General features: G+C 39.7%; 1 protein-coding gene across 2 annotated transcripts in view; it reads left to right on the forward strand.

Annotated features, from left to right (window-relative positions):
- Positions 1 to 13,442, forward strand: part of DIAPH2 (diaphanous related formin 2) — an 863,347-nt gene extending 849,905 nt beyond the window's left edge. For both annotated transcript variants that reach the window (XM_024761235.1, XM_024761244.1), the window contains one exon: positions 12,968 to 13,442. In XM_024761235.1, the coding sequence (XP_024617003.1) occupies positions 12,968 to 13,032 (65 nt within the window). In that variant the 3' untranslated portion in view covers positions 13,033 to 13,442. The remainder of the gene's footprint in view (positions 1 to 12,967) is intronic.
- The last annotated feature ends 4,148 nt before the right edge of the window (positions 13,443 to 17,590 follow it).

Below are 17,590 nucleotides of genomic sequence, written 5' to 3' on the forward strand. Positions count from 1 at the left end.
GAGAACTCTTAAAAACATCGTTAGGGACTTTAGAGTCACTTGACTCATTGGCGCTCAGGAAATAGACATCTGCCTAGCCTTACTAGGATAGCCTAGTTAGTACCTATTGGGTTTGTTTGTCAAACTGTATTGTTTTCAAGTTGTTTTTGTGATTATAGCATGATGTAGAGTTCTAAAATGTGCCCTAAAAATACATGTTTGAAATGAAAATATAAATTATAGAGGATTATCTCCACTAGGTATTAAAACATATTATGAGACAAATAATGAAATCAGAAGTCACAAAAATAGTTGGCACAAAAATAGTTGGAAAAATACTTAAGTCAATGGAACAGAAATGTACCCTAGTATAGATAATTTAATATATAAAAAAGAAATATCATGGGGCTTCCCTGGTAGCGCAGTGGTTAAGAATCCGCCTGCCAACGCAGGCAACACAGGTTCAAGCCCTGGTCTGGGAAGATCCCACATGCCGCGGAGCAACTAAGCCCGTGTGCCACAACTACTGAGCCCATGCGCCTAGAGCCTATGCTCCGCAACAAGAGAAGCCACCGCAATGAGAAGCCCATGCACCACAATGAGGCGTAGCCCCCCACTCGCCACAACTAGAGAAAGCCCACATGCAGCAACAAAGACTCAACACAGCCAAAAATAAATAAATTAAATAAATAAATTGTATTAAAACACACACACAAATCTTAAAAAAACAAAAACAAAAAAAGAAATATCATGAATCAATGTAGAAATTCATGATTATTCAACAGATGATGCTGGAACAACCCATTTCCTCTTTGCAAGGAAAAAAGCAAGCAAGCAAGCAACGTAGAAACTTACCTGACATTGTACAACAAAATAAATTCTAGATCATTTAAATAAGTGTTAGAAAAAATCAAACCTTAAAGGAGAAGAGATATCGGGACTTCCCTGGTGGTGCAGTGGTTAAGAATCTGCCTGCCAATGCAGGGGACACAGGTTCGAGTCCTGGTCCTGGAGGATCCCACATGCCATGGAGCAACTAAGCCCATGTGCCACAACTACTGAGCCTGCGCTCTAGAGCCTGCAAGCCACAACTACTGAAGCCTGCACACCTAGAGCCCGTGCTCCGTAGCAAAGAGAAGCCACCTCAATGAGAAGCCCGTGCACCACAACAAAGGGTAACCCCTGCTCACCACAACTAGAAAAAGCCCACATGCGCAGCAATGAAGACCCAACACAGCCAACATTAAATAAATAAATAAATAAAATTTTAAAAAATAATAATAAGAAGAAATATAGTTGAATGTTTATCAAATGTCTCTGGCTAGAGAAAGACTTCCTAAGGTTAACAATAAAGGAATGGATCACAGTGTAAAAGATTGATCAATTTATTGGGCAAGAGATATGACCAGCATTTAAAGGAAGAAATATAAATGGATAATAACATATGAAAATTTCCACTTTACTAAGATTTGAAGAAGGGCCAAAAGAATCAGATGCCATTAGTCACTTTTCATATTAGCACATTTAAAAAAAATTAATACCCAACAATAAGACAGACAAATTCATTTACTTACTGCCAATTGGATTTAAATTAATACAAGTATTCTGGAATACAATTTGGACTTAATTTTGCATACTTAACAATGCCACTTTTACACATGATGTATATAATAAGATACAAACTATAAGGATATTCATTGCAAGGCTTAGTATAATAGCAAAAACTTGGAAGCAACCTACATGTCCAACAGTAGAGAAATGGTTAACCAAATTGTGACATGTTTATATAAAAAGAAGAGTATGTGGCCATTAAAAATCATGTTTTCAATATCATGTTTCAGAAGTTTAATGAAATGGAAAATTTCTACAGTAAAATGGTAAATGAAAAAGTAGAACACCAATTTGAACATATAGTTCGAGCTCAACTTTTTTTTTTTAAAGAAGACATTATTCTGGTAAGTGAAGAGAACGAATCTAGTATTCTGGTAAGTGAAGAGAACGAATCTAGTCAACAAACTGGCTGTCCTCCACCAAAAGGTTAGGCCCAAGCCTAATTCTGTTGCCACTTTCCTTCCAGTCGTTTCTAGTGAGTGAGAAACTGTATCAAGTCAGGATCCCCAAAAACACAGAAAAAAAAATAAACTGTTTCAGAATCATGGGACAGAAGGGAAAAAAGATGTAAGTTCATATGATATGATTTCACTATAACAGTCTAAAATAATTATCTTTCATCAGTGTTTGGCATGCAAATAGCTACTCAATAGACATTTCCCAAAGCAACCTAAAGTTTTCTTGGTTTTCTTAGCCTGAGCTGCGCAAACCCCATCCTCTGTTTGCTCTTTTTGCTGGAAACAATGCCTGTCCATTGATGGTCAATCTGCCACACCATCATTTTTGAAGAGCTTTGGAGAAAAGAAAGCTCACAGTAAATTGCAGAGGCTTTCTTTTCCTTTGTTTTCTAGCCAACTAATTATCATTAAAACGGGATGTTTTGTAGCACAATATGCAGTATATGCCAGGCACAGTTATTTTATGTTACCCTATTGGGAGGGTATAGTTGCATTGTGTTAGGTCAATGTTGATACATCTAATGTGCCTATGAAGCACCAGGAAGGAAACAGTTCTTCCATAGACAACAGATGGATGCCTAGCTTGGAGGGAAATGAATAATGGACATGGTCTTTTTATCACATGTTTTCAATCTCGACTTGACCTACTCATGCAATATACAGCACACAGCCCTATACCTTTGGCATACACTCACTTTATTAGAGGAGTAATTAAAAGTTCCCAGATTACATTCCACAGGCTTGAGTCCTTTGGTCTGTCTCACACCATGTTTTATTTAAGCTTTATCTATGATATGCTTATTCCTCAGTTATCTCACTTTGACAAAGTTTTCAGTAGGAAGGAAATTAGCAGTGTAGATTTAGGTATGATCTGAAATTTTGTGACATTCAGGTATTTCATGGATGATGTACTTTGTACATAGTTGTTGAATAAATGATTACATGAATGAATTTTAGAGCAATGCAATAACAGGTTTAATCTATTCACTCAGGACTCTATTGGGAAGGTTTTGAGATGAATGCCAAATCAATTTATGCTCAGAAAAAGCATAAAGCTTCTTGCTCTTATGACAGTGGAGAAAGGCTTGAAAGTGGTTTGAGCTGGTTAACCTAATATTCACAATGTGCAGAATCATGTCAAAGCTGGACCATGTATTTATATTCTCTTTTTGTGACAGATTGGCATATTGTTTTAGGTTTGGTCACCCCTCCTCCATGGACTGCACATTTTCATATAACTATTCCCCTCTTCAATTTCACACTATGACCAGGTTACTGTCTGTAATGTCAGAATCTTTTCACCTTCACGTAGGGCATCAAGCCTTTGGTGACCAAAAAGAATCTGATAGGGTATGTATGCCCAACTATGGTGGATTCTTGGGATGGACATCTCAGGCTCTACTGTTGCATTAATCCTTGTGTTTACAAACAATAGAATCCCTTAGTGAATTCTTAAACCATGAGGATACATTGGACTCTCTAGCCTTTCTTATTCACTGTGTTACCTCATGCATTCAGAAAATGGAAACAGAGGAACATTATGACAAATCATGTTTCCTCAACCTCTGATGAAATGTATTTTCATGTATCTCATTGCACAATATCCCCAACAAGTATACACACATAGCCTGATGCCTCCCCCCATCTTCCTCTCTTTCATTTCCAAAAACACAACAAGGCAAATTGGAAAGGGAAGCCACTACTTATTAACAAAGCCCTCTGCATCACCTCAGGTAAATACATATTTTTTAAACTATTGACTTTTTGGAGGAGAGACTCCTATTTTTTTTCCATCTAAACTATTCTAGTATCAGTAGTGTTGGGAGAATAAGACTGGGTAGAAAAGTAGATTTGGTTCAATCTGGGGCTCCTGGAGCTCTCAAATCATATCACATGTCACATGGGCACCTGCCTCCTTCACCTATGTTTCCAAATAGGAAGTGCAATCACTCTCACAATCACCCAAATTACTCCATCACCCCGACAGCAATAGTAACTAGCATTTGCTCTTTTCTCATAAATTTGATGCCAACCATGTGTCCTGACCTTATGAGGGTCAGACCACTGATTTTTTACCCATTAGTATTTAATACTATAAATATAGAAGTTGTATTTTTAAATATTCAGTGATTCTCAATCTCTGCCTCAAAGAAGGCATGAATCTAAGTATGAAAATTGCTATCATTAGATTGTGAGCTATTAGACTGTGAGAAGAGATGAATACTTATATTCATATATATCCATATTATATATACATATAACATATTATCGTCCAAATTGCACTTCTACCTGATCCATACAGCTCTAGAGTATAAATATATTTTGTACCTAAAATAGTTTTAACATACTTACAGAGAATCGTAAATAAATCACAAAAACCCAGAGCAGTCTTGCTGTCATTGTTTCTTTTTTCTTCTTTTTAACATCTTTATTGGAGTATAATTGCTTTACAATGTTGTGTTAGTTTCTGCTGTATAACAAAGTGAATCAGCTATATGTATACATATATCCCCATATCCCCTCCCTCTTGCATCTCCCCCCCCACACCCTCCCTATCCCACCCCTCTAGGTGGTCACAAAGCACCAAGCTAATCTCCCCGTGCGATGTAGCTGCTTCCCACTAGCTACCTATTTTACATTTAGTAGTGTATATGTGTCAGTGCTACTCTCTCACTTCGTCCCAGCTTACCCTTACCCCTCCCTGTGTCCTCAAGTCCATTCTTTACGTCGGCATCTTTAATCCTGTCCTGCCCCTAGGTTCATGAGAACGATTTTTTTTTAGATTTCATGTATATGTGTTAGCATACGGTATTTGCTTCTGACTTACTTCATTCTGTATGACAGAATCTAGGTCCATCCACCTCACTACAAATAACTCAATTTCATTTTCTTTTCATGGCTGAGTAATATTCCATTGTATATATGTGCCATATCTTCTTTAATCTGTGAAAAATGCCAGTGGTAGTTTGACAGGGATTGCATTGAATCTGTACATTGCTTTGGGTAGTATATTTTCAAAATGTTGAATCTTCCAATACAAGAACATGGTATATCTCTTCATCCATTTGTATCGTCTTTAATGTCTTTCATCAGTGTCTTATAGTTTTGTGCATACAGGTCTTTTGTCTCCCTAGGTAGGTTTATTCTGAGGTATTTTATTCTTTTTGTTGAAATGCTAAATGGGAGTGTTTCCTTGATTTCTCTTTCAGATGTATTACGTCGGCATCTTTAATCCTGTCCTGCCCCTAGGTTCATGAGAACGATTTTTTTTTAGATTTCATGTATATGTGTTAGCATACGGTATTTGCTTCTGACTTACTTCATTCTGTATGACAGAATCTAGGTCCATCCACCTCACTACAAATAACTCAATTTCATTTTCTTTTAGTGGTGAGAGTGGGCAACCTTGCCTTGTTCCTGATCTTAGAGAAAATGGTTTCAGTTTTTCACCATTGAGAATGATGTTGGCTGTGGGTTTGTCATATATGGGCTTTATTATGTTGAGGAAGTTTCCCTCTGTGCCTACTTTCTGGAGAGTTTCATAAATGGGTGTTGAATATTGTCAAAGCTTTCTCTGCATCTATTGAGATGATCATATGGTTTTCATCCTTCAGTTTGTTAATATGGTGTATCACATTGATTGATTTGCATATCCTGAAGAATTCTTTCCTTCCTGGGATAAACCCCACTTGTCATGGTGTATGATCCTTTAAGGTGCTGTTGGATTCTGTTGGCTTGTATTTTGTTGAGGACTTTTGCACCTATGTTCATCAGTAATGTTGGCCTGTAGTTTTCTTTCTTTGTGACATCTTTGTCTGGTTTTGGTGTCAGGGTGATGGTGGCCTCGTAGAATGAGTTTGGGAGTGTTCCTCCCTCTGCTATATTTTGGAAGAGTTTGAGAAGGATAGGTGTTAGCTCTTCTCTAAATGTTTGATAGAATTCGCCTGTGAAGCCATCTGATCCTGGGCTTTTGTTTGTTGGAAGCTTCTTAATGACATCAGTGCTTGTGATTGGTCTGTTTATATTTTCTATTTCTTCCTGGTTCAGTCTCAGAAAGTTGTGCTTTTTTAAGAATTCATCGATTTCTTCCAGGTTGTCCATTTTATTGGCATATAGTTGCTTGTAGTAATCTCTCATGACCCTTTGTATTTCTACACTGTCAGTTGTTACTTCTCCTTTTTCATTTCAAATTCTGTTGATTTGAGTCTTCTCCCTTTTCTTCTTGATGAGTCTGGCTAATGGTTTATCAATTTTGTTTACTTCTCAAAGAACCAGCTTTTAGTTTTATTGGTTTTTGCCTTTGTTTCTTTCATTTCTTTTTCATGTATTTCTGATGTGATCTTTATGATTTCTTTCCATCTGCTAACGTTGGGTTTTTTTTTGTTGTTGTTGTTCTTCTTTCTCTAATTGCTTCAGGTGTAAGGTTAGGTTACTTGTTTGAGATGTTTCTTGTTTCTTGAGGTAGGATTGTGTTGTTATAAACATCCCTTTTAGAACTGCTTTTGCTGCATCCCATAGGTTTTGAGTCATCATGTTTTCATTGGCATTTGTCTCTAGGTATTTTTTGATTTCCTCTTTGATTTCTTCAGTGATGTCTTGGTTATTAAGTAGTGTATTGTTTAGCCTCCATGTGTTTGTATTTTTTACAGATCTTTTCCTGTAATTGATATCTAGTCTCATAGCATTGTGGTCAGAAAAGGTACTTGATACGATTTCAATTTTCTTAAATTTACCAAGGCTTGATCTGTGAACCAAGATATGACCTGTCCTGAAGAATGTTCCATGAGTACCTGAGAAGAAAGTGTATTCTGTTGTTTTTGGATGGAATGCCCTAGAAATATCAATGCAGTCCATCTTGTTTAATGTGGCATTTAAAGCTTGTGTTTCCTTATTTATTTCATTTTGGATGATCTGTCCATTGGTGAAAGTGGGATGTTAAAGTCCCCTACTGTGATTTTGTTACTGTCAATTTCCCCTTTTATGGCTGTTAGCATTTGCCTTATGTATTGTGGTGCTCCTGCGTTTGGTGCATAAATGTTTACACTTGTTATATCTTCTTCTTGGATCGATCCCTTGATCATTATGTAGTGTCCTTCTTTGTCTCTTGTAATAGTCTTTATTTTAAAGTCTATTTTGTCTGATATGAGAATTGCTACTCCAGCTTTCTTTTGGTTTCCATTTGCATGGAATACCTTATTCCATCCCTTCACTTTCAGTCTGTATGTGTCCCTAGGTCTGAAGTGGGTCTCTTGTAGGCAGCATATAAACGGGTCTTGTTTTTGTATCCATTCTGCCAGTCTATGTCTTTTGGTTGGAGCATTTAATCCATTTACGTTTAAGGTAAGTTATCGATATGTATGTTCCTATTACGATTGTCTGAATTGTTTTGGGTTTGTTTTTGTAGGCCTTTTCCTCCTCTTGTGTTTTCTGCTTAGAAAATTTCCTTTAGCATTTGTTTTAAAGCTGGTTTGGTGGTGCTGAATTCTCTGAACTTTTGCTTGTCTATAAAGTTTGTAATTTCTCCATCAAACCTGAATGAGGGCTTCCCTGGTGGCACCGTGGTTGAGAGTCCGCCTGTCAATGCAGGGGACATGCATTCGTGCCCTGGTCCAGGAAGATCCCACATGCCGCGGAGCGGCTAGGCCCATGAGCCATGGCCACTGAGCCTGCACGTCCGGAGCCTGTGCTCCGCAATGGGAGAGGCCACAGCAGTGAAAGGCCTGTGTACTGCAAAAAAACAAAACCAGGGCTTCCCTGGTGGCGCAGTGGTTGAGAGTCTGCTTGCCGATGCAGGGGACACAGGTTCATGCCCCAGTCCAGGACAATCCCACGTGCCGCAGAGCAGCTCGGCCCATGAGCCATGGCCGCTGAGCCTGCGCGTCCGGAGCCTGTGCTCCGCAACGGGAGAGGCCACAACAGTGAGAGGCCCGCATATCGCAAAAAAAAAGAAGAAGAAGAAGAAAAACCTGAATGAGATCCTTGCTGAATAGAGTAATCTTGGTTGTAATTTTTTCCCTTTCATCACTTTAACTATGTCCTGCCACTCCCTTCTGGCTTGCAGAGTTTGAGCTGATAGGTCAGCTCTTAACCTTGTAGGGATTCTCTTGTATGTTATTTCTTGCTCTTCTACTGCTTTTAATTTTTTTTTCTTTGTATTTAATTTTTGATAGTTTAATATGTGTTTTGACCTGTTTCTACTGGGATTTATCCTGTATGGGACTATCTGTGCTTCCTGGGCTTGATTGATTATTTCCTTTCCCATGTTAGGGAAGTTTTCAACTATAATCTCTTCAAATATTTTCTGTCTCTTTCTTTTTCTCTCTTCTTCTAATACCCCTTTAAGTTGAATGTTGGTGTGTTTAATGTTGTCCCAGAGGTCTCTCAGACCCGTCCTCAATCTTTTCATTCTTTTTTCTTTATTCTGCTCTGTCGTATTTCCACTATTGTATCTTCAAGGTCACTTATCCATTCTTCTGCCTCAGTCATTCTGCTATTCATTCCTTCTAGAAAATTTTTAATTTCATTTATTGTGTTGTTCATCATTGTTTGTTTGGTCTTTAGTTCTTCTAGGTCTTTGTTAAACGTTTCTTTTATTTTTTCCATTCTATTCCCAAGATTTTGGATCATCTTTACTACCCTTGCTATGAATTCTTTTTCAGGTAGACTGACTATTTCCTCTTCATTTGTTTGGTCTAGTAGGTTTTCACCGTCCTCCGTCATCTGCTGTGTGTTTCTCTGTCTTCTCATTTTGCTTATCTTACTGTGTTTGGGGTCTCCTTTGCGCAGGCTGCAGGTTCGTAGTTCCCATTGTTTTTGGTGTCTACCCCTAATGGGTGAGGTTGGTTCAGTGGGTTGTGTAGGCTTCCTGGTGGAGGGGACTGGTGCCTGTGTTCTGGTGGGTGGGGCTGGATCTTGTGTTTCTGGTGGGCAGGGCCACATCCCATGGTGTGTTTTGGGGTGTTTGTGAGCTTAGTATGATTTTAGGTAGCCTCTCTGCTAATGGGTGTGTTTGTGTTCCTGTCTTGCTAGTTGTTTGGCATGGGGCATCCAGCGCTGGAGCTTGCTGGCCATTGGGTAGAGCTGGGTCTTAGTGTTGAGGCGGAGATCTCTAGGAGAGCTCTCGCTGATTGATATCATGGGAGGCCAGGAGGTTTCTGGTGTCCAGTGTCCTGAACTCAGCTCTCCCACCTCAGAGGCTCAGGCCTGACACCAGGCCAGAGCACCAAGACCCTGTCAGCCACACGGCTCAGTAGAAAAAGGAAAAAAAAAGAAAGAAAAAGAAAGAAAAATTAAAAATAATAAAAAAATTCTTTTAATTATTAAAATAAAAAAAGAAGAGAGCAACCAAACCAATAAACAAATCCACCAATGATAACAAGCACTAAAAACTAAACTAAGATGAACATAAAAATCAGAAACAAATCAGTTACAGACTGCAAACCCCAAGTCTACAGTTGTTCCCGAAGTCCACCGCCTCTATTTTGGGACAATTCATTGTCTATTCAAGTATTCCACATATGCAAGTACATCAAGTTGATTATGGGAATTTAATCTGCTGCCTCTGAGACCGCCGGGAAAAATGTCCCTTTCTCTTCTTTGTTTGCATAGCTCCTGGGGTTCAGCTTTGGTTTTGGCACCATCTCTGCGTGTACGTCACCCTCAGGCATCTGTTCCCTGCCCAGACAGGAGGGGTTTAAAGCAGCAGCTGATTAGGGTGCTCTTGCTCATTCAGACCAGGGAGAGGGAGGGGTATGGTAGTCATAATTGGAATGCGGGACCAGCCTGCAGCAACAGAGGCTGCTGTGACTTTGCAAAAGCCTGAGGTGTGCCATGTGTTCTTCCAGGGACGTTGTCCCTGGATCACGGAACCCTGACATTGGCGGGCTGCACAGGCTCCTGGGGTGGGGGTGTGTGGATAGTGAGCTGTGCTCGCACACAGGATTCTTGGTGGTAGCAGCAGCAGCCTTAGCGTCTCATGCCCATCTCTGGTGTCCGCGCTGATAGCCGCGCAGCCACAGCTCACGCCTGTCTTTGAAGCTCGTTTAGGTGGTGTTCCGGATCTCCCCTCTTCATGCACCGCAAAACAATGGTTTCTTGCCTCTTAGGCAGTTCCAGACTTTTTCCCAGATTCCCTCCCAGTTAGCTGTGGTGCGCTAGCCCCCTTCAGGCTGTGTTCACTCATCCAACCCCAGTCCTCTCCCTGGGATCTGACCTCCGAAGCCCGAGCCTCAGCTCCCAGCCCCCACCCTCCCTGGTGGGTGAGCTGACAAGCCTCTCAGGCTGGTGAGTGATCATTGGCAGTGATCCTCTGTGTGGCAATCTCTCCGCTTTGCCCTCTGCACCCCTGTTGCTGCGCTCTCCTCCGTGGTTCCTAAGCTTCCCCTTCGCCACTCCCTGTCTCTGCCAGTGAAGGGGCTTCCTAGTGTGTGGAAACTTTTCCTCCTTCACAGCTCCCTCCCAGAGGTGCAGGTTCTGTCCCTATTCTTTTGTCTCTGTTTTTTCTTTTTTTCTTTTGCCTACCCAGGTACACGGGGAGTTTCTTGCCTTTGGGGAAGTCTGAGGTCTTCTGCCAGCATTCAGTAGGTGTTCTGTAGGAGTTGTTCCACGTGTAGTGTATTTCTGATGTATCTGTGGGGAGGAAGGTGATCTCCACGTCTTACTCCTCTGCCATCTTGAAGGTCCCCTGCTGCCATTGTTTCTAGTGTCATTTTCTCATAAACAATGTTGGAGGTTGACATTTCAAAAATACAGGTGATGGCCTTTCAGGATTGCTTCTACTTATAATTATCTCATATACATAGGTACCAATTAGGTACCAAAAAAATTTTAAGAGAGAGAGAGACAGAGAAGGAAGGGAGGGATAGAGGGAGAGAAGGAGAGAGGAAGGGACGAAATATAGAATAATTCTCTTTTGTGTATGTCAAGCGCTGGATTTGGGCCATCAACCAGTGTTTATCCTGCCTTCCAAAAGCTTCAGTCTCCTTTCCCCAGTTCATTTTGACTTGAAAGTTTATTTTCTCACACCAGATGCTACCAAGAAAGTTACAGGTTGATGTGAATCCTGTCATCACTTCATTTACTGCTGCAAGGCTAGGTTTTTGTATGTGGTACATCTCTTGAATCCAGTGGGCAGTGAGTGGTGGTATGGGGTACCAATAGCATTCCTGGAGTGAGTGTGGATGCCAGCTGACCTTAGTATGTAGGACCACCAAGGCACAAGCCTTTTTTCTGAGCTGGGACAATCCTCTGTGAAAGGTACCACCATTCTCATATCTGATAGCTTTAACACTGAATACTTAAATGCTAGCAATGCGATGGTAGCCATCATATTATAATCTCATTTGTAAATGTCTTCTAAGAAGTCCCAAACCAATCTGCAAACCAGTGACATCTAAGTAATAAGCCCTTTATCTAGGAGTGTTATCTTTACATTTTTAGCTGAATTGTGATCCATATCACGAACTAAATATTGGATTTTTTAATGGTATCTTTAAAAAGATGCCCAAATAATCTATCACTCAGATATATCTCTGAATGGAGAAAATATCTCTTTCTTTCTCACCGCTCAGTGATATTATTATTGCATTATAAGGCACTTGGAACTTATGGCTGGTTGGTTCAGTGCACTCATTCTGTGGTGTTAACGAGGCCAAGGTTATGGAGACCAGTTAGCTTTTGCTCTGTGTACTGACCACAGACTACCCGGAATCACTCAAGAAACACTAGCACAGATGAGAAAGATCCCATGGCAAAACCTCAACATTTCTCACAGTCCATCCTCCCCATGGGACAGGCAGAATGTGCTCCTTGGGTATGATCTTAGGGAGGAAATGAGTAGGAGCCTGGGAGGCCCCAACATCTACCTCTGAACAAAGCAGGCCTGACATTTAGGCATTAACTTTGCATTATAAGCCCCTGTCGTCATACCATTGATTTGCTGTGTAACCTTCATCACTAAAGCAGAGATAATAGGATAGACTGAAATGCGCTTACCTCCCGGGGATGTTGTGTGAATTAGCAAATTAACGAGTGTAAAGTGTTAGCATTTGTGTAAGTGCTGGTAGTTGTCATTATTTCTAGGGACCTAGTCTCATTCTAAATAGAGAATCTAAGTGCATTATGCTTTTTTCAGAAAGGGATTTTCACCGACATCAGTTGCACTTAAGCTGAGCATAAAACAGAGGTGATTGATAATAACAAACACAGTAGTGATCATCACAATGCAGAGCTGTAAACCTTTTTCCTATTAAAGCTAAAACTATTTTCAGCAACTTTCAATGCTTTTAAACTTTGCTTTCCAAGCTTTGTGCCAACAGTTCTCTCTACAGTGATTGATTATTTTTCCCGTGACGGGTGAGGGGAATGGGACCTATTCATTATTCAGTCCCATAATGACTATATAATGTATTGAATTTGTTTACATCACATAATCAGGCAAAGACTTGGTAGCTGATTTGATTGCCATGTATTGCAATCATTGTAAAAAATAACTGTTTTTTGCTCTGCCCACACTGGTGTGCTCTAGAGATAGCCAACATACAGATTGAAAACTCATGGTGAATTGAAGTGCTTTCCAACAAAAGGCACTGTACATAGATCCTTTCAACTTAACATCTTTACCAAGGAATTTTGTTGTCGCCTGCTATTTCCAAGGGGACTGTGCTTGAGCGAATTCTTCCATTTCTTTTATCACTCTGACTTCACTTACCAAGAAAAGTCATTTAATGCTGATTTCAAACTCTTGAACTCAGCCTGGGAGCTGCAGCATGAACGCCTCAGATCTTGGCTCCTTGTTATTTATATATTCATTTGAAGTAATTTTTCAGGACTGTTTGAAAACCTCTCTCAACCTGACATCACGTAACAGCTGGGATCTAAAGCTCACCATGTTTTTGGTTCTTTTTCTCTTTGTCTTACAGATAACAGACGAGTACCTTTGGAAAGGTCACGCTCTCGCCACAATGAAGCTATCTCATCTAAGTGATTCCTGATGCCAAAGAAGATGAAAATACTTAAGTAAACAAAATCATACATTTTGGGAGGAACAAAACATGCACTCAAGGGATGGAGAGGAAATAAGTACATTTCTGCAAAGATCAAGCTGAGCTGGATTCAATAGGGTGCATATGTAAAGTTATTGCAAGACTCCTCCCACAGTTATACTAATACGGACACAATTACCAGGATTATAAAATACGTTCCCTTTTAGTGTAAAGATGTGTATTATTTGTTACTGTGTGTGGCCTGACCGTGATGATGAAAAGTGTAAGACATTGAAGAGTTCCAAAGACTTTCAAAACCATTCAGTCTGTCAAAAACGTATAATAATATTATTACTCAAATTTGAAGTCACCCCCCCCCAAAAAAAAAGAAAGGAAGAAAAGAGAAGAAAAAGAATAGAAAGAATTAGTCAGTGTCTACTTCTGATTCCTGTTATATAGAAAAGGAAAAGGCCAGTGAAAATGTGTGTGTTTGTTAATGGTTTTGAAAGGCACTGATATTGCACACGCTATAAAAGAAAGAAACCATTTTTGGAAACTCAGAAAAAGTACTGCTTCACCCGCCCGTCAAGTTACTTAGAATCTTATCTCAAGTGAAAGTTGATGGATTCATCTGCTTCGGCTGAAATTAAACTTATCATTAATCTAGAGTTTCAGCATGATATTGCAGGCACTTATCATTGCTAAAAATAATTCAGAAAGTTTAACAGAAGCAGTTAGAGAGAGTGATTTAAACTTTATTTAAAGAGGTATTTTCTAATTATGCACATATATCATCTACTTTATACAAATACTTTATATGGCTGTTTTTGAGAAAAACCTCACATTTTAATGTTTATGCTAGGGCTGAACCTGCAAATTCTGTTACCTTTATTCAGATTTTTAAAGGTAAATATTGCTCTCTATTCTCCATGGTTTATTTCTTCTCTCTATTGCTTCTTTCTCCCACACCCCCCCTTGAAGGCAGGGAATAGGGTTCTAGGAGATCTGAGGGGAAAAATATTTCTCTCCGCGGGAGGCAGCAGAAAACTGTCCGAAAGGTCAGTTGTTTTATCTGCCTTTCTACTCCCCTTTCCAGTTCCGCCGTGGTGATCTGAAGAAGAAAAAGAAATTACATGTATGTATCTGTATATATGTGTATATATTTATATCTCTTGCTACAATAATTCCACATCCCAGTGACTAAGTGAACTTCTCAATCATCATCATACTTATTTACCTTATATTAACAAATTCAAATGATGCTGCCGAAACAACTCTAGGAGGAAAAAACAGGCTCTACATTTTTCTTAAATAGATGAGGGAGGAAAAGTTATACTTGTCTATTAATTATTTTTAAAAATGCATTGTAATAATGTGGTATAACTTCTCTGGACTAATCCATGCAGATGATTGTAAAAGATTTCTTATATGTACATTTCTTATAAAGAAAATCCTATTTCTACTTCCTCCAAAGTACATTATAGACATTCAGAAAGAACAAGAGACTGGCTTGGCAAGTCACTCCCTGAGATAATGTAACCAAGTGACCAATAGCTCACAGTTTCCTTTTTATAGACGTACAGTGATTCAAATTGCTGCCTTTTCCTCCAGTGCATTCTTACTTGGGTCTTATCCTTTACAAAGCTCTGAAGCTGCTACAATAGAGAAATCAAAAGCAGTAACAGGATCTGAGATTTTACAATTTTATCCTATCATCTATCTTAAGACACACTCATATGCACACACACACAAGTTTAAGGGACATATCAATTTCACACACTGTTTTTTTAACAACAACAACAAAGATTTAGGTTCTACTAATTTATGTAAATACTTAATGTACGTATTTTTAACTTCACAAAGTCTTTTCTGAAATCTTCATGGTATGGCTTCTTTGAGTCTTTTGATAGCTTTTCAGACTGTAGGAAAACGATATTTTGAAATATTCACCCTGACTAATATTTAGGGGCATTTGCCATGCCATATTATCAGGCTGGTCAAGGTGGACATACTGATGAATATCACCTTTTCCAGATGTGAACTTGCCTTATTTTTTAGTTTGTGGGGAAAAAAGTACTATTATTGATAAATTATATATTTGTATTTAGAATAATTCCACATGCTTTTCACAAACATTATGAGACCGTTCAGGGTCTTTCACGAAGTTCTGATAATTAAAGGGTTTGCTTCCCAGATTTATAATGGTCCTGCTCTAGCCATTTGCAGTTTTGTTTTAGATTGAAAATTATCACCAGAAAAAAGTACATAGTGACATTTTTAGTATAGAACCAAATTATACTAAAGTCTTTTATTGGGTTTATTACTGCCACACGTGAGAAGCACCAATTTATGCAGATTTTCTTCAGAAGGTTTTTTAAAATTGCAAAACCCTTTACAATGTTTACTAGTTGTACTAGTAGTTTCCTTTGGCTGCTGTAACAAATTACTACAAACTTGGTGACCTAACATATCAGAAATTTATTCTTTCATGGTTGTGGTGGCCAGATGTCCGAAATCAAGGGTCATGCTCCCTCCAGAGGCTCTAGAAGAAACTCTTCCCTTGCCTCTTCCAGCTTCGGGTAGCTATTGGCATTCTTTGGGTTACGGCCCCATCTCTCTCTGCTCCATCTTCACATCACCTTCTCCTCTATGTATTTAATCTCCCTATGCCTCTCTCTTATAAGGACACTTTTGTTGGAATTTAGGGCCCACCTAGATAATCCAGGATAATTTCATGTGAAGACCCTAAACTTAATTACATCTGTAAGACCCTTTTTCCAAAAACGTAACATTCATAAGTTCTGGGGATTAGGATGTGGACATATCTTTTTGGAGGTGACCTTTAGCCCATGACAGTCTGCCCTCTGGACCCCCCCACCAAATTTATGTCTGTCCCATGTGCAAAGTATATTCACCCTATCCCAACATTCCCAAAAGTCTCAACCCTAAGTCTAAAATCTCATCCAAACATCTTCAGTTCAAAAGTTCCAAAGCTCACCTAGATCATCTAAATCAGCTATAGGTGAAAACCCTGGGGCAAAATTCCTTTGCATCTGTGAATCAGTGAAACAAGACATTAACAGGGCCCCTGCTTCCAGAATACAGTGGTGGGACAGGCATATGATAATAGTTATAGACATTCCTATTCCAAAAGGGAGAAAGTGGAACAAACAAAGAAAGGAGTCACCTGTCCTGATGATTTTCAGAATTTGGCCAGGCAGAATCCCCTTAGGTTTCAAGACTTGACAATAATCCTCCTTGTCTCAGGGCTACATCCTTTAGGCCTGCAGCTCTGGCCTCTTGGCCCATGGATCAAGTCTCTGCCTCTGTGCCCATGGCTTGTACTTCTGCCTCTAAACCTGCAGCTCTGCCCTAGGGTTGATCTTTTCTATCGAAGGGTATCACCTCTTTGCAGCTTTATCAGCCTACTTCCTGCCTGTGAAGTTTTGGTAGTCTGACCGCCTTCTCTCATTTTGTCCTGTCTCTGTCCCTTTCAGGCCAAGCTGGAACTGTTTCTGCTGGTGTAACTTTCTCAAAAATTTTGTAGGCTCCCCCTATATATCATATTGATTTACTAGTGAGACAAGAGAGTCCTCACAGATCTTTGCCAGATAACACCACCTCTGTTCCTGGCTTCTACTGAGATGATTGAGTGGATCAGTGAGTGAGTCAATGCCTAATCTCTACAGCACTAGCCAAAGGTTATCCAGCCTTGGCTTTATCTTCAGAGCACACTATCCACACTATCCTAACAGTGAATCTTCATTTTAGCATGTTTTGCAATCTGAATAGGCTCAGAATTTCCTGAATCATCAAGTGCTGGGTCCTTTCTGCTTAACAGTTCTTTCTTCAATTTATCCCTTTCCTCTTATATTTTACTCTAAGCTCAAGAAAAAACTAGGCCATACCTCCAATGCTTTGCTCTCAAATTTCCTCAGCTAAATATCCAAATTCATCACTTACAGATCTACTTTCCACACAACAGTTGGAGACAATTTGGATAAGCTTTTTGCCGCTATATAGCAAGGATCACCTTTCCTCTAGTTTTCAATAAAATGTTCCTCAGTTCCTTCTGAGCCCTCATGAGACGCGCCTTTAACATTCCTATTCTTCCCGACAGTCTGTTTAAGGCAGTCCATGCTTTTTGTACCACATACGTCAAAATTCTTCCAGCCTCTACACGTGATCTAATTCCAAAGCCACTTCTACATTTTTAGGTATTTGTTACAGCAGTCCCTGACTTCCTGGTACCAAAATCTGTAGTTTGTTGCTGTGGTTGCTGTAACAGAGTACTCCAAACATGTTCACTTAAAACAACAGGCATTCATTCTCTTACTGTTTTGGAGACCAGAAGTCGTAAATTGAGGTATTAGCAGGGCTGTACTCCCTCTGGAGGCGCTAGGAGAAAACCTGTTCCTTGCCCCTCCCAGTTTCTTGTGACTGTCATCATTCCTCGGCTTGTGGCCAAATCTCTTTCTGCTCTGTCTTCATATCACCTTTCCCTCTGTATGTCTAGTCTACCTCTGCCTCCTGCTTATAAAGACACTCGTGAAGGCATTT

The sequence above is a fragment of the Neophocaena asiaeorientalis genome, unplaced genomic scaffold (genome assembly GCF_003031525.2).
Source record: "Neophocaena asiaeorientalis asiaeorientalis breed wild unplaced genomic scaffold, Neophocaena_asiaeorientalis_V1.1 scaffold656, whole genome shotgun sequence".
In the NCBI taxonomy this organism is placed as follows: domain Eukaryota; kingdom Metazoa; phylum Chordata; class Mammalia; order Artiodactyla; family Phocoenidae; genus Neophocaena; species Neophocaena asiaeorientalis.